We start from the raw sequence: 27,973 nt of genomic DNA on the forward strand, positions 1-27,973 counted from the left end.
AACAATCTGGAGGTTTGAATTGAAAACAGAACAAATGTGTTATGTACAAGCTTAGTGTGTTATCACGATCAACAATGTAATGGCAATAAAAGTCAGAGCTCTCAAGCCAAAATATAGTTAACTTAAACAATAGTGCATATTCAGTTCTTCATTTAACTAATGGATTACAAGGTCAGCAAGGGAACAATCGCATGCAATGCTCACGCACACACAAAATGGGCCAGGCGTAAGCAAGGTATAAAAGGTAGTTATACCTGTGTCTGAGAAGACCGATTGATCACATCTCACTGGAAGTCAAGTACAAAGGTAATTGTTTTTTCAAAATAAATATTTGTGATCTTAAAGAATACACTTAAAATGTTCAAATATAACAAGGTTTGTGCATATTTATTTGATATATATTTGATGTATTTTAAAAATGTGAGTGTGGTTCCTTTTTCAGCTGTTTTATGTTTTCTATTGTAGCCATCATGATTTCGACAAGATATGCTGGAGCAAGTATATTGTTGTTTTTAATGATTATTCATGTTGGACAACTGTATCCAAGAAATGACATGTCTAACTGTAAGTTGACCATCAATGACTAAATTCTAATACTTAATATGAAACCACTATGTTTCCCTTCACTTTCTTTGTGTATGTTTGTGTGTGTGTTTATATACAAGTTGGATGTGAGGAGTGCAAACTCAAGAAGAACACAATTTTCTCAAAACCTGGGGCTCCTGTCTATCAGTGTATGGGATGCTGCTTTTCTAGGGCTTACCCCACACCCCTGAGGTCAAAGAAAACCATGCTTGTTCCAAAAAATATCACATCAGAAGCTACATGCTGTGTAGCCAAAGTATTTCAACCGGTAAAATCTCAATTAATAACTGCTTATGTGACATTTTTTCTTTCAAATGTATATTATAAAAATTGTTTGTGTGTTTGTTTGTAGGTACATGTCAGTGATGTCAAACTAGTGAACCACACAGATTGCCACTGCAGCACCTGTTATCATCACAAGTCTTAAAACTCTATTCAAACTTGTGTTTTCTTGCATGTAGTTATATTCCTGTCTAACTGTCATTTTACTGCACTGCTTAATTTCTGTTCTTAATTCACAATGACTTTAAAGTAAAAAATATATAGTCAAAAGTTAGCTATATACCCGTGCAGAACTGTGCCAGTTTTCTAAATGTTCAAGACTATTCTGTTTCCAACCATTCTTAAAAGGTTGCCATAATTGTAAACTACATTTGTGCCCCACTTCCATAAATAGCCTACCTTAAGAGCAGAAAATGCAATGCTCTGCTTGATATTAATTTAAGCCCTCTTTTATTGATAATTGCCGAGTTTATTTGTTGCCACTGTAAGATACATGTTCAAATACATTTATTAAAAATAAGATTGCTTATGAGCTGCTTCGTTTCTTTTCTCCATAATTTGTCTATGCCTGTTCAATGCTCTATATTATATGGTGGTGACTGATATCCCAGCATGTCTATATTAAGCAGACGTGTGCTTTTTTTTTCTTTTTTACATTAAAAAAAAACATGTTTGATAGGACGGACACACGGGGCAAAAACAATGTTCTCGCAAGGTTTTTCTTTTAAATTGTTTTATGAAATCGCAAGCTATTTTTTCAAAGAAAGTAGGCTAAGAGAAAGACTGATTTTGTGTCAAATGCGTTATTTTTTTGTGAATTGAGACGCCTCATGGCCGGATCGGTATAGCCTACTCGAGGAGACATTTCGAATACTACTATGACAAAAGATTGGGTCATGATTGAATATTAATTATGTTTCTTTGACGTAGGCTACTTCATAACCGTTGCTATGACGACTGCTTCCCAGTCATAAATATTAAATATGTATAGTAGGCATCGCTCTGTTACGTTGCGTTTTGCCTTTTTTTTCTTGAATATTAATTAGGCTGTGCTGACGTTGCTCGGTAACCCTCTAACAGTGAATGCACGGGTCATGAATATTTGGATCAGGCCTTGGCCGTAGTAGTTTGAGATATTTGGGCTGGTGTGAATGCAGCGAAGATGGCGGAGGAGGAGGGCAGCGCGACTGAGGCTGTGGCCCTCAGACAAAAATTTCAGGATCTTATTTCTGAATTAAAAAGGAGTTCCGAGTCGACGCTAGACGCCTCCAATAGTTTTTGTCGGGATTTCTGTCAAGTACGACTTTATTCATGCGTTTTAATCTGTCAGTCTTTGTTTGTGGACGATGCTGCATGTTTGCATCGCTGCACCAACGATAACAAAACTAACAATACTAATGCAGTCATTCATACATGTGATGGGGAAAACACAAAAAAGACGTATGCTGAAGCATGATTGTGTTTTACAGTCATTAAATCTTACAGTCATGCTGTTTGTATGTATGGAATGGTCACAGCTTCTGATGGCTAACACATTAGCTTATTGTAGCAGCAGCTTTTACTTTCACCCAGAACAGTTATTTAAGCTATATATATAATCATATAATCCTAATTATAAATATATGTCTATAAAATCAGCTGATGCAACATCGGTGTGATTTTGTAATTATCATGTGTTTTTTGAAGAAAACAGATGTGTTCTCAATTATCAGTCTGTCAAAGTCTTTGACTATCAGATTCAATTAATCGTGCTAGATCCTATTAATACTGTATTTGATCCACATATGTATTGTAATAATGTATCAATCACTACTTTTCATCAGATATACCATATTTCATTGTTTTTACTTAGATGCCTTTGTTATTGGCTTTGGGCCATCACTGATCATCATGCCATAGCAGTAGAGTAGAGAATATATGAACAATTTGGACTCATTTATGGCTTTTTTTTAATTTCAGGTTTTGATGCAGCATGGATGTCAGTGGAGACCAGATGAAGATCCGCTTCCTCTGTTGGAGATGTACACGGTAGCTATAACGTGTTGCGCTGAGGCTACCCCGTTTCTCAGCCCTGAATGTGAACACGTAACAGATGTGCTGGACAAGTTATCATGGTGAGTATAGACCAGGATGGGTTTGCATGCTTGGTCTTTTTTTTAAGGGTTAATATTTAATATTTGAATTTCATTTGAACTAGATATGAGGGTTTAACACATTAAAACTTAAGGTTACGTTAAACACATGGCAAAACTATGTCTTGCTATGTCCCACCTCTCCTGCTCTTAAAGCACTATATAAGAATAAACCATCTAAAACGCTTTGAATAATCATACTAGCCTACTAAAACGAAATGTTATATGGTGATTTAAATGTTTGCATTTTCATTTTGAGGGGTCCCATTTCAGCACGTATGCACTTCAGATGACCAATTCAGTCAATCACATGCAGTGTTGGGTGTAACTAGTTACTAAGTAATTAGTTACTGTAATTTAATTATTTTCCCCTTGAAAAAGTAAGGTAAGGATTACTCTTATTTTTTCTGTAATTTAATTACAGTTCTGATGTAATTTAACAAAATACTGTGTATATACTGTAGAAAAATTATATATAATACAATAGTGGAATTACCATAAAAATGTAAAGTCTAACTTTAAAATGCATGTTTTTATGTATCCTTCTCACATTTGTAATACTTTGGTCAGTTAATTAGAATAATTAATGTAGTTTTATATTTATTTAATTAATTAAAAGAGCTGTTTCATATTTATCTTTGAATCACTTAACTAGTCGAGGTCGATATAGGATTTAGAAAGTAATAAGTAATTAGTAATAAGTTATGAAATACTTTTTGGAGAGAGTAATTTGTACAGTAAACTAATTACACTATTGAAGATGTAATCAGTAACTAGTAATTAATTACTTTTTTAGAGTAACTTACCCAACACTGATCACATGTCAAAATTACTATTACCAAACTAAATGGTTAGTGCATCCAAAAAAAATTTATTATGCATTTACTCACTTTCATATTGTTTTCTTATAGATTTGAAATGTGAGTAAATGATGAGTAAATGATGTGATAAATGATGTAAATGATGAAGCATGTACATGTTTGGTTGAATTATAGCTTTTAAAAACAGTAAGCTGAGCCTTGGAAACTCTATATTACAAATCATATCATAAAATGTTATCTCAATATAAAATATCTCAATATAACTATGTATCATTACACCCCTTGTCAGAAGATAAAGATATATTTCCAGAGATAAATATATATTTCTCATAGAATCCTTTGAATGTTTATGGGGATTTCCCTATGACTGGCGTCAGCGCTGTTCATGAAGTGAAACTTCAGCGTTACTCAGTTGACGCCTTAATCGTCAATTGAGCCTTGTGAAGTGGCACTCAAAGTTAAATTATCTTCAACACCTTGTTTCATTCATGAATGAATCAGAGTTTTTTGGCATATTATGAATGGTTTAATGTGACTCACTCATGAAGACTTGTGTAACAATGTAACGGCACTGACTGATAGCCTGTCTAGTGCACACAGAGTAATGTGTTAGTGCTCATACAGATTCGACAATCGAAACTAACTCTTATAAATATAATAATATCCAAACAAGCTTTTTTATATAGCATAATAATATGACGATAATATCCCATATCATGATATTGAGCCACTCGAAATCACTGCAAGGGAAATTCCTTCATAGCGACAGCCCTATAGGAAGTAACTCCTTACTTCAGTTGTTTTATTGAAAAACACAACTGCCAGTCTAGCTTTTGACTTTCTTAAGGCCAATTTATACTTCTGCATCGAGTGCACGCAGAGGGTCGGCGTACCATACGCATAGACGCGTTGGATACGCCGTACCCTACGCCGTAGCCTGACGCGCACCTCTCCAAAAATGTAACAACGCGTCAATTCTACGCGGACCGCAAGCGCTGTGATTGGTCTGCCAGAACCCTTCCCTCAGGTCAATAAATAAATAAAAAATCTGCGATAGGAGTGTGTGTGTGTGTGTGTGTGTGTGTGTGTGTGTGTGTGTGTGTGTGTGTGTGTGTGTGTGTGTGTGTGTGTGTGTGTGTGTCCAGAAATTGGATGATAGTTCTTACGTCTGCTATAACACAATATTTTGCAGTCCAGCGATTCTTTATGGTAGTAAATAAATACATAGATCCGCTGAATATAGTTTATTTATTTTCTCATTAAAACCAAAGATGTTAATCAGTAATTGTATATCAAGAACAGGGACACATTAGGGTACATTTCATGAATGAAGTCTCCGCAACAGCAATCGCTGCTGAAAACAGCGGCCACGAGCTCCGCATGATTTCACAAACACATTCCAGCGCCAGATCGCCTTGTTTAACTTTACTAATCAACTAGAGATGCTTAATTTGTATTAGATACAACAACTCAAGCTGCAAGAAAAGCCGCTCTCTCACTGCTGCTGATATTCCGACATGAATGTACAGATGCAACACAACAAGCTGCTTCTTCTTCGGCTGTTCTCTTGATTACACCAACATGCCCGAGGACACTGCCTCCTAGCGTCTGCATGTGTAATTGCACATTGACGCAGACAACAGCGCAGAAGTATAAATGCTCACGACGGCGTCGTCTACGCGCGTAGCCTACGGCGTACACTCGACGCAGAAGTATAAATTGGCTGAATGATTTTGCTCTTAGCTCCGAAACCCCTTTTTTACAGGGCTATCATGGCCAAGTGCCAAGCCATGTCCACATAACAGGCCAATTTAAAGAACCTGAGGAAATTGTGAAAAAGTTAATTGTCACTGGTAAAAAAGATTTCTTGTATGATAAGTGCATATATAATATCTCTCCCATTTTAAAGAACGGTTCACCCGGCGTGATCGGCTTGCTTTTTTTCTTATCAGTGCCAAAGAGACTCAAATAACTCGTTTTTTTATCATTCAGGCAAGTGTTATACATCATTATAATCTGTTAAGTTTCTATTTTCTTTTTTTATGTACAGTCACAATAAAAACAAATTGTTGTGCTTTTTGCAAAATAAAGAAAACAAACATGATGCGCGATCTGCAGCCTCTGTCGAAGACGTTCATTCAGATGACCTGGATTCAGAAAATGACCTCTAGCTTAGTGAATACTTGTCTCAAAAACATGAGACATATGTCTAAAGAAACGCTGAAATGTCAGGTTTTAAACACTGTAAACCAAATCAAAAACAAATATTCTGTGTTTATATAATCTGTTTGAAAGCAGAGAGATGTTAGTCGTTCCTGAGCGGCTCATTATACACTAATGCGACCACGCCCACGGAGCGTAAGTTCTATTGAGATTCAAATACTGAGGCTCCGGAGTCGACGCCCACGCATCACACATCAACTACACATCAAGTACTGCATTCCAACTTCAACTACATCGTTTTGAGACGCGTTTAATAATCCTGGAATAATTCTCCATGAAAAGCTGTTCATTTATGAAAGAAACGGATTCCACCGCTGTGTGTAAGTAAGTAGACTAAGTTTACTCTGTAAGCATCTGTGAATATTAAACACAAAAATCTGTGCGAGTACGCACTGAAGCTTTCTTTGTTTAAATTAGCTCAAAATTACTGTCAGATGTAAGTAATTAGCTTGACAAACTATACATCAGAAGATAATTTAGCAGACGATAATTTGTAATACACTTTTTTTTAAATGCAAACAAATAAAACTTGTATCCTAACAAATGTGCATGAAAAAAGTTGACATTAGGTAATAATAAAAAAAAAAATGTAATTGATAACTTAATTAGGGGAAAAAAACATCCAACCCCACCCAAATACTCAACCAAAAGTGCAATCCCGTGGTGTAATGGAATATAATGAAAGTATTTTTTTGTCATTAAGCTAGAGCGTATATGCTTAGACTTTTTTTCAAAAAATATATAATTATCTCACCTAAATGTTTGATCATGCAATGCATTTTTGTTTTTAAAATGGGGCAATTGTTGCACTATAGCTTACGCACAACACAAGCCTGATTTCAAACTCTGAATTGAATTCACAAAACAGACAAGTAAACTGTCAGTAATAAAGTAATAACAAATAAACCATTTACAGGCAGTAGCAAAAAAAATGGAATAAAGATACAAAAAAATCCTTAATCCTTAAAATTAAGGTTACAAAAATTAGTCATTCAAGAGCAGTGAGTGTCATTAATGTTAATCAAACAACAAAAGAAAGAAAAAAAATTGTGAGTAGCAAATTACGCTTAAATCAGCTTAAATGGTCAAATACACACAAATGTATGTACAAAATTACCAGTCGAAAAAACCTACTGCTGTCACTTTAAAGAGCTGCACAGATCCAATCTGTTACACAACTTTCTCAGGTGTATACGTTAACTTAAGACAAAACTGATTGTGGTTACGTTCATACTACTCAAGAGGGTAATTTGTACATACATTTGTGTGTATTTGACCATTTAAGCCGATTTAAGCGCAATTTGCTACTCACAAGCTGTTTGTGAGGCGGCCTATTTGTGTGCAATGAGCGAGCGTGAGTGCTCAGTCTCTAGGAGAGCATGCAAGTGCTGATTGGTTCAAACACTGACAAGGCTTAAAAAGAAATACAAATTATAAACTTTTGTGACGATCTGACACTGCCTTGGTTATGCAAGTGAGAGAGAGAGAGCTCACGGTGATATACTCACATTGTTTGTGAAATTACGTCTCACAGAAAGTTTTCAAATTATTTAATAAAGAAAAATTTATTGTATCTTACCTTCAGCATTATAATTATTTTACCCATGCGGACAGAGATTGAGACGGCGCCACTGCATGTCATGTTATACCTCTCACGGCAGGTATAGCCTTATGCGTCGTCAGCATGAGATTGGCCTTTATAGCACCCCTACTATGACTTAATATTGTGACAATCCAAAAAGAGGCGTTTTCTGAGCTTAGTTTCAATAAAACCTGTTTTTGGACTTACAAGGTTTTGGGTTATGAAACTTTGTCATTAGTACATTTCTTTTATGTCAAACGATCAAAGAAAATGTGTTTTCTCAGTTCATGACCCCTTTAAATTTGGGGTACCCTTGATATAGCTTAAAGTGAATTTTAAAGTTTAAGTCTTCAACTCTGCTGCTGGGACCCACTGTCCTGCAGAGTTGAACTCCAATTAAACACACCTGAACCAGCTAATCAAGCTCTTCAGGATCACATTTGCTGCACATTTTACAGGCTCATGGTTTCAGAGTAGTTTGAAATCAATGAATACTACATATACCTTCAATGCAATATGTAGACTCGTCATATAGCTACCTGCGAACTTGTCCCATTTCTAAAAAAAAATGCAGCTGTGTTGTATACAGGGGTTACCAGAGTTACCCCTGTCAGGGTGCCCAGTGCCCACACTTCTTGAAAATTCTTGAAAGTCTTTGAATCTGGTGTTTTGAGAGTGGGAACCCTGCCCTTTATTTCTACTGTTCCATAAGCGCCACCTAGTGTCAGAGAGTGAAATAGCATTTGCATTCAGCCAATGGAACAAAAGAGCTGTGCATTCTAAAAATCAGAACAATTAGGATAATATATTTTATTTTTGTAATTATATTTTAAATGAATATAAATATAATCATTTATAATTTTGACTCATCCTTTTTCTAAAAACATGTTTTAAAGGCTGAAATTTGAGGTTTATAATCATAAAACTAAAATCATAAAAAGTTCATAAAACTTTGTTTTTGTCAAAAATCTAACAAAAAGTTTACGTTGTTTAAATCATCGTTTTTATATTTAGTTTATGGTATGTATGTTTCCATAGATGTTGCTCTAAACTTAGCCTCGATACAATCACTGTAACAGATGCTAATTGCCATATTTATTGCATATTAAAATAATACAGTTACAATAATAGAGACTATTCATGTTGCCTGGTATGCAGAACCATTGGTGTTTTATATTCATACTGATAGATTTTAGTGTATTGCTTGCTTCATGTAGGCTATTTTTCCACATTTTCATCAGAACTCAGTATGTCATTGTCATTCTTTATTGTTTATAATTATTATTACCATTTATAATTATATAATTCAGCTGTGCAGCCATTCTAGTTCAAATTGCTGCACAGCTGCAATTCTCTCTGGTGCAATGTCTGTACATAAAGGTCCTTACTGTTTTTTGATCACTATTTTACCATATAGTGCACTGTGTGCCTTTCAGTGCATAAGTTAACAAGTCAGTCATTTTGAACATAGTGTAAAGGAAATTTACTCAATAGATGTTCTTGTTCCCTGCTAGGAGCTGTCTGAATCTTCTGTTGTCTTTCTCCAAGAAAATTCCTGGTGCCTTATGGGAAGAGTTTCAATCTTCAGTCAAGGTCAGAGACGAGACTTCATTAAATGTTGTTGTTTTTTCTGTTTTTGTTTTTACACAAATGTAACATGCAGCATCTGTGTAAATGGTGGATGGGCCTGGATCATTAAATTGTGATGCAGAATTATACTTAAGCATTATTTCACTCATATAAGCATTACACAACAGCATTACTAATTAGTATTGTTATTTTAAGAATGTAATAAGTAAGAGGTCCAAATAAAGAATATATACTAGATGGCTTGGTTAATGACTTTATGGGTTTACTAAACATGGAAAACTATTTTAAATGCATCTCTTTGCCGTCTATTGAATGCCACAACCTTAGTGCACATGAGGGTTGCTATTGTGCAAGTAGGAAACAAATAATGTCTATAGTGAGTGTATGTGGTCTTACAACTGAGCAAGCAAACAAGTGAATGTCTCAAGATCACTTTCCTAGAATGTTTGCACTCTGAAGTTACATCTGAAAGTCTGTTAATGAGTTGTTTTTAACTGTATAGTCATATGATTGCTTTCATTTCACTGTGAATATATGTGACCTGTGCTGGCAAAATTAGTCAGAATGAGCACACAAAGTTCTTGTTATTTTTACATTCTACAATTAAAAAACCTTCAGAATTAATGAATGAGTTACACCTGTTTGAAATCAATAGAGTCAGCAAAGTCAACTTTTCTAAGTTTTCTTAACGTTCCAAAACAAAATCACCTAGCAAACATACCTTAAAATCCTTGATAATAACACTAAATTTGGCACACACCAAGTCAAAACCCATATTTATAGGGAAAATATACATTCAACTTTTTGAAAATATTTAAATCCACCTTTTTCCGAACTCGCTCTATTCCCTTTTCCCATCACATATAAGATCAGAAAGGCATTTCAGTAAAAATGAAGAAAGTATTCGGAACGTGGAAATAAAGTGTCTTTAACGTGTATTTAATAATAAAGTGTTTATCGGTTAGGGTTATCAGGTAGGTCGAGGGAGGCCTTTATTGTCCTAATATGGCGCCATCCATTTAATCATTTAATAAATATAATCATTTACACTGCGTGCAGAATTTTTTTCCAGGCACATTTTACCAAATCCAAACCACATTAATCTTAGTAACTACTATTCATTTTGTATTTTATCATTTATAAGTGATATATAATTGTTTATTATGAAGGCTGGAAATGAAAAACACCTTATATTCAGGTGTGCATAGTTACTAAGCACATTTTCTTTTACAGACTCAGACTGAAAAGTCTAAAATTATTAAATGCCCTTAAGAAGGATACAATATTAATGCAATACTAGAAATTGCAGTTAAGGCATGAACATTGGACAGTGAAATGCTCAGTGGGTCAGCAGGGTCAGACACTATTATGTGGCGAAAAAAAGACATGTTAACTGCAAAAGAAATGGCGAATTAAGGTGAAGATTTAAGTGTGAAACCATCAGGAACCCTTTAGTCTCCAGCGCCACCATTTTCCAGAACAGCAACTTACCTGGCGTCTCCAGAGCAACTTACCTGGAGTCTCCAGAAGTGCAAGATGTCTCAGAGACTTAAGTTAGGTAAGGAATCCTGAAAAATTATCCCCACTTAATAAGAATCACAAGCTGAAGTGTTGTAAAATACATGAAGATTGGTTTTATATAGGCTTTATAGCAGGGGCGTTTCAAGGATTTTCACTTTAGGGGGGCTCAGCCCCAAGTGAGGATATGAAAAAAAAAAAAATTTGCTTAGACTTTAGTTTAGGGTCCAATTCTCCCTATTAACTAGTAGCTTATTAGTATGCATATTACAGGGTTCCCGCGGGGTCTTAAAATGTCTAAAATTAAAAAATTTAAATTTAAGGCCTTAAAACGTCTTAAAAACGGCCAGATTTTCACCCGAGGTCTTAAATTTAATTTAGTTAGGTCTTAAAAAAAGTGTTATCCTCGTTCATTTCCAGAAATGCTGGCTGCAGAAAGTTATTAACGTTACACTGTAGCAAAAAAGTATCGAATCGCGAAAGCGGAGCTCTAGAGTCATTGCTGCGCCGCCCTCAGAGCGTTCGTTCGGTGTGTTGTAGTTCTTTCTGGGGGTGTTGGTACACGTACTCGGTGATAAAACTACAAATCCCGTGATAAATGCAATTACCTGCGTGTCTACATTAATGCTGCCTTCACGTGCTATCGGAAATTTCCTAATTCCCACTTTAGAAGTCGTGATTACGAGCTTGTTGCATTCAAGTGCTTTGTTGTCGGAGTGAACAGGAATCATGGTGGACACCAGGTTATTCTTGCCTATTTATTGGGAAAATCTTATTAAAACCATCATCATTTGTAGTCTCCATGCACCGACAACCATAAACATTCCACATAGTCCGCTTTCTAATTCCGATAGCACGTGAAGGCAGCATTAATAACGTTGTATTTTTCTGGACAGAATGAGGCAGACATGCATTGTTTTATATTATTCTAAACAGTGATAAAGTCTGCACTCAATCAGCACTGCATACCTTATTATTATGAAAATAGTGAAGGCTTGAAGAACTCAAATACACCATATCTTGATGCAGTCGTGTTTATTGTGTTCGTTTCATACTTCTCTCTAATTAAATTTATATGACAACCCATATGTTTTTCTCCAATGTACAGTTTTTCCCCCACAGTGGATGCATAAGAGGCTCATATTTCATATTAAATACATAGACTTTAAGAAATTTATATCACAGATAAAAAGCACAGAATTTCTTTATTTTTTATTTTATTTTTTACAATAAATCTTTAGACCTTTCTAATGATTTTTAGTCATAGGCTGTCTGCATATTAACAGGTAACCCAGCAGGTTTTTTTTGTAAAATAAGTTTTCTGTAAAATATAAATGTTATTTTATTAGTATTATTATTATATTGTTATATTTATTCTTAAATACTTTTTAATTTTTAAATTTTTTTAATAATTAAAATGTTATTGTAATAGTAATATTTCAAAAAATTAAATATTTGTATTTATTGAATATAATCATTATTATTAGTCTCGTTAATATATAAACATTAATATATAAAATGTTATATGCATACACTTTTCATTTGTAAAAAAATAAATAAAAATAAATAAATTGCATTTTAAACAGAATAATCACAATTAGATATCTTCCCCAAATCGTGCATCCCTAGTTTATCCTATCTCCCTAGAGCATCCCCTGTTCAATCTCTATTAGGCTATTAATTTGCTGTTTTGTAATCTATTCTATTTGAGGGCAAGTTTGTTTTAGCCTATTTTCATTTTGGGCCTAAGGTTTTGGGCATTTGGCACGTTGTTGGCTGTGGAGGGTTACTAATGTCATTGCTTTTTTTATTATTTCTTTGATTTAAATAATTTTGGTAATGCGTCGTATAGGTCTTAAATTCCAATCTTTATGGTCTTAAAATGTCTTAAAAAGGTCTTAAATTTGACTTTCTGAAACCTGCAAGAACCCTGATATTAGGATATTGGCTGTTTATTATTACGTATAGTATACCTATAAAGTAAATATTAATGCATCATTCTGCATGGCCATAGTGTACATCCCTTAATCATACAATGTAGGCAGGTTTATAATCAATGAGATCCCAAATGTGAGGTTAGGGGGGGCATGGACCCTCGAGAAAATTTTGATTTCTATGATCTACATATGTGCATTTTAAAATGTTCTGAACGGCAAAAAATTAGATAACAATAGCAGGGGGCAGGTATGATTGATAAAGTTTTTCCATTTTTGTCAGTGAAGAAAATAAACAAATGTTTAACTGATATTTATATGTTTTATGAATCATTTTTGTAGACATGTTAATTTACTGAAGGCTAACAGGAAAGCTAGGTAGCCTAACCAAATGTATTCAATTAATTCACAATATGCCAACATTCATTACTAATCTTATGCCCAATACAGGCTGAAAAAAGTTTAGCTTTTCTATTTACTGAGAGCTACACATGGTCATGGAATTATTAAATTTACAATATGCACACATTTATTACTAAAATTACTTTGTTAATATTTCTTGTTTGTTAATTAAATTATAAATTACATAACATTTCAAATCAAAATGGCAAAATTAGACAAAAGTTTATTAATTTGCCTGAATATTTTTGTCATTTGTTTAACATTTCTGACTTAAAGAAGCAGCTGTCAAATATGAAATGTTTAGTTTAGCTACTTACATATATCTCACTTGTCGAGTCCTGCTGCTAAAATTCGCGCTCAGCCTCAGCAGCTTCTGTGTGAGCATAAAGGCCGCCTACTCTGATTGGATTGGTTTTCTCAAATATTTTGACATTGATGAGCGGTGACAGACCAATGAGGCTCAGATCAATGCACACACCTCTGCTTCTGACGTGCGCTCTATGGGCCACCACAGCGTATTGAAGAACACACTGATTAACTCAGACTAAAAGACGGGACGAAGCCAAAGCCTCCCGCCAGTTTCATGTTTGAAAAGTTAATCATACATTTTTTTAGGGGGGCTGGACAGAAGTTTAGGGGGGGGCTGAAGCCCCCCTAAAAAGGGCCTAGTGACGCCCATGCTTTATAGACAGAGTGACTCTTGAAGGACCAGCTCCACATCCTCTTGTACCACTGTTTGAAGAATCCATCTTCCAGAAAATCCAAAATTCCAAAATTAACTTCCAAAACTTACTGCCAGATTATGGAAGATGGATTCTTCAGTGGTACAAGAGGATGTTGTGCTGGTCCTTCAAAAGTTTGGGGATCGCTACATGACTGCGCACCAGTGCACAAAGCAAGGTCCATAAAGACATGGATGAGCGAGTTTGGTGTGGAGGAACTTGACTGGCCTGCACAGAGTTCTGACCTCAACCCGATAGAACACCTTTGAGATGAAATAGAGCAGAGACTGCGAACCAGGCCTTCTCGTCCAACATCAATGCCTGACCTCACAAATGTGCTTCTAGAAGAATGGTCAAAAATTCCCATAAACACACTCCTAAACCTTGTGGAAAGCCTTCCCAGAAGAGTTGAAGCTGTTATAGCTGCACAGGGTGGGCCAACTCCATATTAAACCCTACAGATTAAGAATGGGATGTCATTAAAGTTAATGTGCAATTAAGGGCAGGTGTCCCAAAACTTCCAGTCACCAGTCACCAAGTGAATATTAGGGTTATGGGAAGGTAAAATTGTGTTGATATTTTCTTTGATGCAGATGGCGCATGACATCCTTCAGGCACATGGAAACTCGCAGCTTCACTCCCTGTTCACTCTAGTGGAGGAGAATGGTGTGTGGTCCAACGCCACGCTCTGTAGCCTTCTCTCAAGTGACATCCCTAATGTAGAGAAAGGTAAAATGATTTTTGAACGTTCTCTCTTTTATGGTTCATACTTATTTGTTCCAAATTGGTAATACTGACATTGATTTAAAATTGTACTGCTACTATTGTTAACTTTTTTCGATGTGCGTCTTCTGTAGTACATGAGTTTTTATCTCGAGAAGGACCTGAACTACTTCATATGCGTATAAAGCACCTCATCAAACAGAAGCGAATGGATAAAGCTGCAATACTAGCAAAGATATGTGCAGAGTTTCCTGAATTTGGAGGAAAGAAGAACTTTAAACAAATCTACCTCGTATGTCTGTGTGAAATAAAGCCACAACAAGAACTTATGCAAGAGGTGAGGGGTTTTTATTATTATTTAAAGAATCAGTCTATATTGTATTAATGCTGTAGTTCAAGCATATTTACACATTTATTTCTGCTCCCTCTTTATTTGTTGAATTTAGCTGTTTGGGCACCTCCAGAGGTTACTTCCTACAATTATAATTTTTTGTTGAACTTCAGAATTAATATTTAAAATATTTAGCCTTGCAAAATATGAATGTCTCTTTTCTGTGTCATGATAGAATCGTTATCATTTTTAAAGGGTTAGTTCACCCAAAAATAAAATAAAAATGTCAACATTTACTCACTATTTACTCAAATGTGGTTCCAATCCCAAAAGACTTTGATTCATCTTCGGAACACAAACAAATATTTTTAATATGCTCCCATCCTTGATCAACGCATTTACATAGAGTTCTTCGAATATGGTAAGCATGAAAGCTCAATTATACTTGCTTGGCAAGCGGGAACAATGTGTATTATGATTGTGTGTTGTTTAGTGTTTATATTTGAATAAAACCTCAATTAAATCGGTTATATCATATAAAGCGATCATGTCTGTCAGAAGACTCCAATTAAACCGCTTTTCACATGGATAACTTTTACCATGTCTTTTTGTAGGTTTTGATGCATGGATTTGTTGTTGTTGTTGTTGTTGTTGTTGTTGTTGTTGTTGTTGCGTTCACTTTCAATAGAGGGACACAAATGATGAGAGAATATTTTCACAAATTTTCATTTGTATTACAAAAGATGAAATGATGACAAAACTTTCATTTTATGTGAACTATCCCTTTCATTTATCTGTTATTATTATTATTTTATTATTTATTTAATTTGCATAATCTTGGCTTTTGCAATTAATGTGTAACCTAAATTCACTCTGTTATGTTTGGTAGATAAAGGAGGTAGACTGTAAGGAGGCTTTGGACATGATTTGTAATTTGGAGTCCGAGGAAGATGAGAAGGGAGCTCTCAGTCTTTGTACGGCATTTTTCAAGCGCCAGCTTCTCAGTGGGGATGCTTATTGTGCCTGGTAAGACCTTTGTTCTTACTCTTAAAGGTGAAGTATGTAATTTCTGCAACACTAGTGTCACCTAGCGGAAAATATAGCATATTTACGAACAACCTTGGAAACCTTGCATAGCATCTCTACCAACTCAAACATCACAAACATAGCTCTTACGGGTGCTTGTGAAGGCATATCTTAACTGTTAAAAGTTAGGTTTATTTCAATAGAATTTCCCAAATATTTTAAGTAGGGCTGGGCAAATTAACGCGTTAACGCGGGCGATTCATTTTTTCAGCTTAACGCAATTAAAATATTTAACGCAAATAACGCAGCGTCCGTTTTTATATCCATTTTTGCTTAGCGTTACATGATCATCACGGTCCTATTCATGTAAATGCTTCCAAGAGTGACAAGACACAAGAGAACGCGCTGTATGCCAATGTCCTGTGTGTGTGTGTGTGTGTGTGTGTGTGTGTGTGTGTGTGTGTGTGTGTGTGTGTGTGTGTGTGTGTGTGTGTGTGTGTGTGTGTGTGTGTGTGTGTGTGTGTGTGTGTGTGTGTGTGTGTGTGTGTGTGTGTGTGTGTGTGTGTCAGTGTCAGTGTCCTGTCTGTGTGGATGCGTCTCATGTCAGCTAATCAAGGGACACACACACACACACACACACACACACACTGACTCGCGTCAGTTTCCTGCTCACATCGAGTTCTCTTTTGCTCTCGAACAAACAATAACACCGAGGATTTTGAGTATTCTCATATTAGGAGTCTTAAATTAGTTAAATTACGTCTTAAATGAACTTAAAGAGTTGTGAGGAAATGAGATGTGCGGGACAGCGCGTGAGATCCGCGGCTGTTCTTAAAGTGACAGGAGCACTGCTGATGCCTGTCATTAATGTTCATCAAAGAACAACGGGAACAGAGAAAATTTTAGCTTTAATGATGATTCATCTATATTTAATTTATTATTTATGCAGTTAAGAAAGATAACTATTACATTTCTGTATATGTATAACAGGGAAGGCCACAGGTAAATATAACATTTATTATTTTGGGTTTATGTAAAGACTGTTTTAAGTTCACTTAAATTAAAAGTAGTTTTTTTTAAAGCCTAATAAATGTTGAAATTGGGAGCTTTCAGTTATACTGTAATGTAACGTCATTAATGTTTCATAGACACTTTAGTATCAGTGATACTGGCCTTCATTCATAAAAATATGACAATACAACACATATTTAAAATATGCTGTCTTTAAATTGTTTATACATTAATTTGGAGAGTAACTGAAATTATTACAATATCAAAATATTAAAAACGTAAAATATTAAAAACTTGCGATTAATCGCGATTAATTACAGAAAAAAGTGCGATTAATTAGTTGTTATTTTTTTAATCGATGCCCAGCACTAATTTTAAGCTTTGTTACTATGTGTCATGAGTAAGCAGCTGAGTAGGCCTATAATAAACCCATCCAACATATCTGTACCAGGCACACTTTTTGACATGACGCGCCACACCTCTTTTGAGGCTGAGTAAACATTATAAATAGGGATGCACCGATAGTATTTTTTGGCCCTGATATGATACCTATTTTAACAAACAATTATTGACCGATTCTGATATTTGTCACTTTGCCTCTTATTTGACATTTTGTCATTAAAATAGATAGTGTTTTGGTCATGTTTTAAATCAGCAAAGTAAAAAAAAAAAAACATACATTAACTTATCAAATTATTTCTAATGAACATAGACTGGATCCATTTAACATTCAGCAGGCCAACATAAATGCATAAATACAATAGAATAAAGATACATATGAAATAAACTGTGCTTTTTAGGTAGGTTTAACAGTTTCCAGGTACAGAAATAAAGTAAACAAATGTTAAATAACTGCATATTCTTCACTGTATAAATTAAATACGTTTATTATTATTACATTGAGACGTAGCTAAATTTTACTGTACAACAGTAGTATATTTCTGTCACAATTACTTAAACTGAACTTTTATTTTGACGGGTTGCCATGAAGTTCTTCAAGCTTCTGTGTGTGTGTTTATGATATGACAATAGATTTTGTTGGTAAAATGCTCATGAAATGACTGGAGATGAGGTTCATGCATTCATGTCTTCATATATTGAGGCGGCAGAGGCTGAAAAGCACTGCACGTTTCAGTGTGTGTGTGAGGTAAATGAAACCGCACGTCTGTGCCATTTATTCACACAGAGACACACAAAAACATGCAGGATTCATATTTAAACAGTCTTTTTGCAGACACTAGTATACATCGCGGTTTGATATCGCGATCGGTTTGTTATATCTGACTTTTTCATGCTATAGCCGATCTGCAGATGGTTGTTAATTTATCAAAAATCATCTGATAAATATTGACGGCCGATACATCGGTGCATCTCTAATTATAAAAATATTGTCTTTCTGAACGGGTGCATGATGATGCTGTATGGTATTGAAGTAACCATTGTAACACATTATATCGCAGTGCCCTGATCGCTTTGACATGTTCATGACCTATTTAATCTTCAAAGGTCTAGATGCAGTGTAAGAACAGACTGCTGTCAATATTTTGATGGTACCTGAGGGCTCAGTGTCCACACGTTTGGGGGAGTAAAGTTTACACTTTTGGGGTAGTACGTTTTTGGCTCACTAATAGTAGTCAATGAACAATAAACTGGGTTAAAAAGAATGTATTTTAACATGAAAAATCTTACATGCTTCACCTTTAATGTTTAATCACTGTGCACTATGGTTGCATAAATAATACAAACATTATTGTGTTTTGCCTGCTGCAATTCACTAAACATGTCATTTAAGTCTATTCAGTTGTGTTTCCATTGTGTGAGGTTATATATATATATATATATATATATATATATATATATATATATATATATATATATATATATATATATATATATATATGTATGTATATATATGTATGTATGTATGTATATATATATATATGTATGTATGTATATATATGTATGTATGTATGTATATATATATATATATATATATATATATATATATATATATATGTATGTATGTATATATATGTATGTATGTATGTATATATATATATATATATATATATATATATATATATATATATATATATATATATATATATATATATATATATATATATATACTTGTGTGTGCATAATTATTAGGCAAGTCAATATTATGATCATATATTTTTTCCAATCATTGAATGAAACTGCTGCAATGGCGCATTTGGACTGTGTTAGTGTCTATTTCATGTGCACGACATGGATAAGCTACAACAGGTAAACATATCAGCTGTGTGTACAATAGCTGGGTTGACAAAATTGACACTAATTGACACTGTGATTTTATTCGATCTTCATATTGATAAATTAATCAATTCTTAAATCTCAAGATCAATATTTTTGTTTAAGCTGTTTTCATTAACTGCGTGAACAACTTTCAGCTTTCAATTTGATTGTTTTGAAACTCTTTAATGTCAAAACACTACTCCTTAATGTTCAAGCAGCAGCATGGAGCGCAATGAACGATCATCTCTTCATCTTTAGTACAGATGGTTATTATAACACAAAATAAACATGAATGGACATGAGAAGGTGTGTTGAAAAAAACAGTACAACGTACTAAAATGTATAATTTCTCATGTAATCGTCCAGTCAGTTTCAACTATGGAGAGTGTCAGTAAAACAGCTTGCAAACAATGTCACATGACATTGCATTTACCCCAGGGAAGCCATTCAATGTCCATAGCTCATTAGTTATCTATAAGAAGAAAAACAAAAAACGTTTAGAGAGGAGCATTTAAATAAATATAGAAAAAATATAATGAATGTTTAATATGGTGCATATTACACATTCACTATATTTTTGCTTAACCTGTTATAGCTGCCTAATGTGCAACTTAAATGTTTGTATACAACACAGTTTTTATTTGAGTGTTTGACAATTAAATTCGATTAATTAATTTATTATTAAATAAGCTTTATTTAAATTTTTAATTTTCAGCTAATTGAAAACTAATTTAGGTTTTGGTGTTTCATTTCGATGCATCATAGTGGTATGTAATTGTGACTTTCCCATAAAGAGAAAAACACCTTATATTCAGATGTGCAAAATTAGGCCAAATGAATATATAACTGACACTAAAAAGTCAACAATTATGAAATAGCCATGAGAAGGATGCAACACTACAGAAATTTCTAAATCAAGGCGTGACTGTCAGACAATGAAATGCTCATCGGGTCAGCAGGATTGCTAAAAATGGTTGGAATGAAAAGACACATTAACTGCACTACTTTAAGAATTAAGTGTAAAACCACCAGCAACCCTTTACTCGCCAGTGCCACCATTTTCCAGAACTGCAACCCTCCTGATATACCTATCGACTTGCAAAATAATTATGCACGCACCTGCAACATTACCTGACACTCAAAAAGAAGTGTTTCGCGATCACTGGCACATAAGAAAACCACTGATCATCATTGTTTTTTACTGTCTGGCTGACTGTGTATACTCACCGACTGCACTCTCGCAAATGTCTCTGTTATAATCAACAAGGCATAGACACAGTGTGAATCAGAGATTTATTGGGCCATGTAGATCGCTTTATTGATTATAACAGAAGTTTTCATGAGTGAGCATAACAATTATGAAACAATTTCAACCTAAATAATTGTGATTGTCATTTTACTCATCATACTGCCCTGCTGTATATTTTAAAGACACACGTTAATCATTAAATATGTTTTAGTGCTTGACTTAATTTTTATGTGAGCATATGAATCATACTTTATATTTTACAGGGAGCTGACACTGTTTTGGAGTAAACTTCTAATACGGCTCGAATCAAAACAGGCCTTTTTGGAGCAATGCAGACTGTTAGCATGCCTCTCTGTGAGTGTGTACCATATTCTGCTCCTCATCAAAGTCATTCAGGCAGAGGTTAGAAAAGTTTTTGTTTTCATATCAGTGTGTTACAAAAACCAAGGCAATGGCACTGACAATGATATTTTTGTTTTCTCAGGTTGAGAAAAATGGACTTTCCGTGTGCATCGAAATGTGCATTCAAGCACTAAAAATGGGAGTTCATGATAACGAGGGGTGTAATATCACTATCTGCAAAACAATCTCTTGTTTGCTGCCTTTAGACTTGGAAGTAAAACGGGCTTGTCAACTCACTGAGTTCCTGATAAATCCGTCTTTGGACTCTTACTATGCTGTTGAGACTCTTTTTAATGAGCCTGACCAAAAGCTTGAGCAGGAGGATCCACCAATTCTGAATTCGCTACGCTGTGACCTGTTGTTGGCCTTAAAGACAAAGTGGCCTTTTGATCCGGAGTTCTGGGACTGGAAAACTCTAAAACGTCAATGCCTTGCTTTGATGGGTCAAGAGGCAACCGCTATATTGTCTACTGACAAATGTACTGACAGTGAAGACAATGAAGTCCATGACCATGATGAAAAATATTATCAACATCTACATTTTGCCAATAGTCCTACTTACGAACTCAGCGAAGTTGAATCAGAAAGAAAGAAGAAAAGGGAAATGAAGAAGATGAGAGAGATGGGATTTGTTTCTGCTCGATTTCGCAATTGGCAAGCTTATATGCAGTATTGTGTTTTGTGTGATAAAGAGTTCCTTGGACACAGAATTGTGAAGCATGCATTGAAGCATGTTCAAGATGGGATTTTCCGTTGCCCAATATGTACTAAAACATTTGAAACTAGGGTAGTTCTAGAGCCTCATGTGGCATCACATGTGAAACAGTCATGTAAGGAACGCCTTGCTGCTATGGGTGTGAGCAAGAAACGTACCAGTTTTGACACCAAGTTGACTGCAGCCAGCAGTACCTTGACAAAAGAAGAGCACTACAGCAAAACTGCTGTGAAAGCTAGCCACGGGACAATTTGCAATAACAGTTTACATGCATCAAACGAAAGTCCCAGCACAAATGTCAAAAGTAAAATTAAATTGTCATCCCCCAAACAGAGCAACCCTATTCGTGATGTTAACAACGCTGAAAATTGTTCATGCCCTGTTACAAGTTGTCAAAAAGTTTTCAAGTACTTCAGGAATTTGGTTGCACATGTTAAGGCCCACAAAAATGAGCCGGAAGCAATACATTTCCTAGAAATACAGAGCCAGAAGGCTGTGTGCCAGTATTGTCACCGTCAGTTTGTTAATGTGACCCATCTTAATGATCACTTACAGATGCATTGTGGCGAGAAGCCGTATTTTTGCATTCAGCTTGGATGTAATTGCAGCTTTTCCTCTCATGCCGAGCTTCTGATACACAGAAAAGTACATGCTGAATTTCAGGCACAGTGTGCATATCCAAACTGTGAGAGAATATTCAATGAGACGTATTTGCTGTATGATCATGAAGCACAGCACTACATGACGTTCTCCTGCAAAAGTCATAACTGTGATAAGGTGTTTTACACCCTGTCTGAGCTTGATCTGCATCAGAAAGGACATGCAAAGAAGAAGGGGCACTCTGCTGTTGATGGGGACTCACCATCTCAACTTGAAGTACTAACTCCGACTATTCCTGCCTTAGAGCTGCCTCCAAGCCAATTTAAAGAGGTTTCTCAAGAATTTACCCCAGTAGAAGGGAAATGCACCGTTGAAAGTATTGTAGACACTACTCAAGACTCCACAGAACAGCCTGAGCATCTTGTATCATGCACAGCTCAGTTGACAGTAAGCAAAAGTGATTCCCAAACTAATGCTGTTCAGCCTGATGGATCTGAGACACCTAATTGTCTTGAAAGTACAAATCAATTGCATCTTGAACCTTGCTATGTAAAACTGGAGCCTATTCCCGTCAAATGCAATGATCCAGTATATTTAGATGCTCTAAGGAATGCTGACAGTGAAACTCAAACACTCTTGAAAGATAAGAAATTGTTTTCTTTCAAATTAAATCAGCTTAAGCCTTCCACATTGAGTCAGCTTAAGCCTTCCACATTGAGTCAGCATAAGCCTTCCACATTGAGTCAGCTTAAGCCTTCCACGTTGAGTCAGCATACGCCTTCCACGTTGAGTCAGCTTAAGCCTTCCACATTGAGTCAGCATAAACCTTCCACGTTGAGTCAGCTTAAGCCTTCCACATCGAGTCCGCTTAAGCCTTCCACGTTGAGTCCGCATAAGCCTTCCACGTTGAGTCAGCTTAAGCCTTCCACGTTGAGTCAGCTTAAGCCTTCCACATTGAGTCCGCTTAAGCCTTCCACGTTGAGTCAGCATAAGCCTTCCACGTTGAGTCAGCTTAAGCCTTCCACGTTGAGTCAGCATAAGCCTTCAACATTGAGTCAGCATAAGCCGTCCACGTTGAGTCAGCTTAAGCCTTCCACATTGAGTCAGCTTAAGCCTTCCACATTGAGTCAGCTTAAGCCTTCCACATTGAGTCAGCTTAAGCCTTCCACATTGAGTCAGCATAAGCCTTCCACGTTGAAGTCATCAGTGACAAAAGCCGACAGAGAAGAAGGTCTGACTCATGTGTGCCCATTTGAAACCTGCACACGGAAATACAGCACCTCAAAAAGTTTGTCGAGACATGTCAAAAATGTTCATTCTGAGGCTTTTGAGGAGTGGAAGTTGTCTAAGAAGTACAAAAGGATTGCAGAAATTGCTGCAAAAAAGTCATCCTCTGAGAGCACAACCACTAGTTCTCAGAAGGTGAAATGGACAAGCCGTTCCAGACAAACTGAACATACTACATTTCTGGACTCTGTGATTGAAAGACCTTCCTCTGTTTTCTCCAATCACGATAGTATGCAGTCCATAAGTGCCAAGTTTTGCTCTCAGCTTGAAAACACTCAAAGTGCAGCATCACCAAACCAGGCAGATCTGATGCAATTACCAGCAACTCAGACATGGGCAACACCTGCAATGGAGAATTTGGATTCAGGTTTTTCTGTACATCCCTACCGCTCTACAATTTTATCTGACAACCAGCACACAAACCCATCATACCATTCTGATACAGTCTTAGATTATGCATCTGCCTCATCTTATGATGACATCATCCCCCTTTCTGTGAATGCCCACACACCCTCAAGTGTGATGAACGAAGCCTCAAAATATGTGTCAAGCTCTCTTAGAGTACTACATGCCCTTAACAGTGAACAGACTTGTGACTTGTCACACGTTGAGTCAAGCATTAATCCTGGATTCAGTCAGATTGGACAAAACCATCCCAGTGATATTTCCATCAGCACTTTGTCTGGGCAGAATGACAGCCTATATTTTTCAACTTTGCCTTCAGAGGCAGGTCCTATTTCAGAGGAGCCATTGGGAAATTCAAACAAAGAAATCAGCACTGCTAGTACTGATGCATTGCCCTCCTCAGATGTCAAACCTATGTCAAATCTTTTAACCCCTCATTTTAAGGAATCATCTGAAGATTTCTTTAGTGCTGCCCCCCTGACTGGTGAGAAAAGTCCAGAAGATTTTTGTAGTCATGAATTGTCACAGGAAGGACCCGAAGGAATCCCTTCAGATGATCAGAATGTTTCAGGTTCTGGTGAAACTACGAAATCCAAAAAAATTAAATCATCTAAGAGAGCAAAATGGCCTGCTATAATACAGGATGGGAAAGTCATTTGTTGCAGGTGCTACAGAGAGTTTTCTAGCACAAAGTCACTTGGAGGTCATTTATCAAAACGTTCCCAGTGCAAACCTGTAGATGAAATCGACCTTACTGCTGACTTACCAGCATCATTTCTTGATTTTCTGAATGATCCTGATATTTCAACGGCACAAATGCCTCTCCCCATGAATGACATACTTGAGCATACTCACAAACCCTGCATCTATGCACAATCAGAATCAAATACCTTTAACAGTAACACTTTAACAAGCCTGCATGGTGACACAGATAGCATCCCGAATATTAATATATCCTCTCAAGACCCCTCTGAAATTACTGGAAATTACAGTTTCTTCCATCCACCTGTATCAAACACTGGCATAGAAATCAAACCTGAAGCTGAAATCATCTGTGCAAATACTGGTGAAGATGGCAAAATCATGGAAATTGAAAGGGCATTACAACGTCTTGATTTGGTTGATATAATCAGTCGAGACAAATGTGAGATCAAATCTGAGAGCACTAACCTGCATGATCAAAGCTCTAAAGCTGTCACCAGAAATGATCAGTGTCACACCATTGAAGATCCTGTACAAAACGAGCAGAAATGTGTTTTAAAGCCCTTTAGATGCTGTGAAGAAGGCTGTGTTTATGGAGCAATGACAAAAGAAGCTTTATTTAAACATTTTAGCCGTGTACATGATTACAGTGACGACAGGATAAATGAAATTAAGAAAAAACCCGACAAATTAGCACCATACAAGTGTCATTTATGTTCAAAGGCATTTACCAGAACCACAGGCCTTAAAATCCACTACAAAAATGTACACCATTTTTCAAAAGAAGAAATGTCTCACTTGAAAATTGGTCTTGGTTATAGAAAGAGCAGAAAATCTACATCAAAGTCAGAAAATGTGCATTCTAGCCTCGTCACCGACCCAGGAAATGACTCCCTATCAGAGCAGGTTCAACACCAAATCAATCCAAATTTGACTGTTGCATCTGTTGATACAATTGTTGAAGGAGAAGTCAACATTGTTACCAAAAGAAAAAAGAAACGCCCCAAACAAAAGTCCCTTACAGTTTCCAGCACTGAGACTTGTGAAAGCAGAATTGTGGAAGCATCAGAGAAAAATCTTGAAGGGCTTTCAGCTACATGTGTAACACCGCAGAAAGACCCCTTTCTGACTGCAGAGAATCATGTCAATGAATTAAATGAACCAGGGATATTTGCGATGCAAGAGCTGAGTGGTGAAAGTCCTCCTCTCTTTGACACAGTGAATGCTCCAGACGAAAGGACAGAAAATGCAACTTCACAATCTAACAGACAAATTGAAATTCATTCAGATGTGATGGTTGATATTCAAGAGACAACTGCAATGCCAGTAGGCACCATTGATTCTGGAGATTCAAGTGATGCGCAATGTATGTACCGGCCATATCGATGCGTGCATGAAGGATGTGTGGCTGCCTTTTCAATCCAACAAAATCTTATCCTCCATTATAGAGCTATGCATCAGTCAGAACGTGATGAAAAAAACAGTGCTAAAGAAACCGATGGAGTTGTCCAAGTGCAGGAATACAGATGCCAAGTCAAACAATGCTCAAAAGTAGTGTCGAAAGTTACCAGTTTGTTGAAACACTATCTTTTGCTCCACAGATGTACATTGGAAAAGGCAAGTGCATTGTTATCCGGTGTTGAGGTTGGCACATTTCAGTGTGACCAGTCAAAATGTTCTGCTCACTTTACATGCCATTTGAAATACATTGATCATATCAAAAATGATCACAAAGCAATAAAAGTTTCAGCAGACGGGGACTTTGAGAGTGTGGACCTCACATTCAGATGTCAATTTGAAGGTTGTGATAGAGTCTATACAACCAAGTCAAACCTTCTTCGACATCTTATGAAGAAACATGATGCTACTTTTGAAACTATGAAAGAGAAACAAAAAAATGGAATCGGGGATGATGTTCAGGCAAAAACGTTAAGTGCAAGTTCTAACAATGGAAAAGAAAATATTGCAAATAACAATATTAAAATGAAGAGGAAGAATTCAAAAAAGAGAGAGGACAAGGCCCAAAACCTTCGGATGACCTTAGAAAAGCCTGCACTTAAATCCAGTGATGAAGCATCTGCCATGTGCAATCAAAGACTTCCTCTACAGTACCCATGTATGATTGAGAGTTGTGATTTGGTAATGAGTGATGAGCAGAGTATATTGAAACATTACACCACTCATGGCCTCACAGAACAATACATTGAGGATCAAAGAAGCCAGTTCATATTTTGCATGAAAAGCAGTGAGATACCCAGAGCAGATGGTACCTCAAAAAACATTGAGGTGGAGCAAACAGTTGTTGATGAAGTTCAAACAGAGAATTCAAACGTCAGTCCTCAAGATGTAGGCCCAGATCCTGCAGCTGAAGTTCTAGTTAATGAAAGTTTCACTGCCACAACCATGCCGGTAATCAAACGGAAAAGAGGTCGTCCACGAAAGTCAGAATGTAGAAACAAAATCTGTGAAGAAAGAAAGCAAAGTCTTCGTAACTGCCCCGGGGAGCATGTTAAATGTATGCTGAAAGTCTCAGGATCCATATTGAACTCCTCTAGCTCTCAAGGGAACGAAGTAGAGAAAGACGTTGCACTAGAACTTTATAAGCCTTCAGAGTTTGAGACAACTGTCCTGAAGTTCAGTGAAGACACACTATCCAATCCATCAAAACGACAGCGAACACTTCAGCCAATCATCCAAGAGAGAGATCAAGTCCAATGCATTAATTTCAGAAATCCACTAAAGATTGAGACTGTGAAGAATGTTAAAATTGTTATGTACGAAAACCTATCCACTTGTTCTGAACTTCTAATGAAGCAACTTCAAGATATGCAGCCCATGGTCATCCTGAAAAAGGGGCTGCACAGTTGATGGTTAGATTAGAGACACACACATAAAATAAAGGCCTTGCTCTCAGGACCACATACTGTGTCACATGCTGCTGACAGGTACATCCAGTTACACTCCCTTGCATTTATAGTAGTTACAACACTTTGTTTGTTAATGGATTTTGATTAGTTCTTTAGAAGAAAAACTTTTGTACAATATTTAACATTTTGATGTATCATTATGGTTGTGTTAAAAAACCATTTTGTATTTCTGAAATTCTCGGATGAATATTAGATGAAAACATTTTTTTAAATGTACAATTTTGTGTAGGATGAAAAAAGTTATGATATATCCCTGTGGGATTTGTATTCTTTTTTTGTTGTTGTTGTTTTTGAAAGTATTTATTTTTAACTTAACAGTAGTGTTAATGTACTTGTCTTCCACCTAACATTCAATTTAAGTAAACTGAATGCTCAGTGTAAATTGTGGCATCCACATGACTGCTTGGTGTCGGATTGTGGTGTTTGCAATTCTGAGGTTCTTTTATCCAGAAATCAAGAATGAGGTGAAATGTTCAATATAGCACAGAATTGAATGACAAAGTACAAAATAAGGAGGGACAAATAAA

General features: G+C 36.0%; 1 protein-coding gene across 1 annotated transcript; it reads left to right on the top strand.

Moving 5' to 3' along the window:
* Window positions 1–1,833: 1,833 nt before the first annotated feature.
* znf292a (zinc finger protein 292a) lies at window positions 1,834–27,973 on the top strand. The gene is made up of 8 exons (XM_079833374.1): window positions 1,834–2,164; window positions 2,827–2,981; window positions 9,140–9,218; window positions 14,385–14,520; window positions 14,649–14,851; window positions 15,735–15,871; window positions 20,672–20,810; window positions 20,893–27,973. Exons 1-8 carry the CDS (start codon window positions 2,030–2,032, stop codon window positions 27,385–27,387), a joined length of 7,479 nt encoding a protein of 2,492 aa, XP_079689500.1. The 5' UTR covers window positions 1,834–2,029; the 3' UTR covers window positions 27,388–27,973.

Source organism: Gobio gobio (assembly GCF_949357685.1).
Source record: "Gobio gobio genome assembly, chromosome: 13".
Classification (NCBI taxonomy): Eukaryota; Metazoa; Chordata; class Actinopteri; order Cypriniformes; family Gobionidae; genus Gobio; species Gobio gobio.

What these genes read in the sequence shown, in the direction of transcription:
- znf292a (XM_079833374.1), top strand. Translation starts at nt 2,030, where the DNA reads ATGGCGGAGGAGGAGGGCAGCGCGACTGAGGCTGTGGCCCTCAGACAA. An exon ending in GTGCTGGACAAGTTATCATG is followed by an intron (nt 2,982 to 9,139) that starts GTGAGTATAGAC and finishes GTTCCCTGCTAG; the next exon opens with GAGCTGTCTGAATCTTCTGT. An exon ending in TCAAAGTCATTCAGGCAGAG is followed by an intron (nt 20,811 to 20,892) that starts GTTAGAAAAGTT and finishes TTGTTTTCTCAG; the next exon opens with GTTGAGAAAAATGGACTTTC.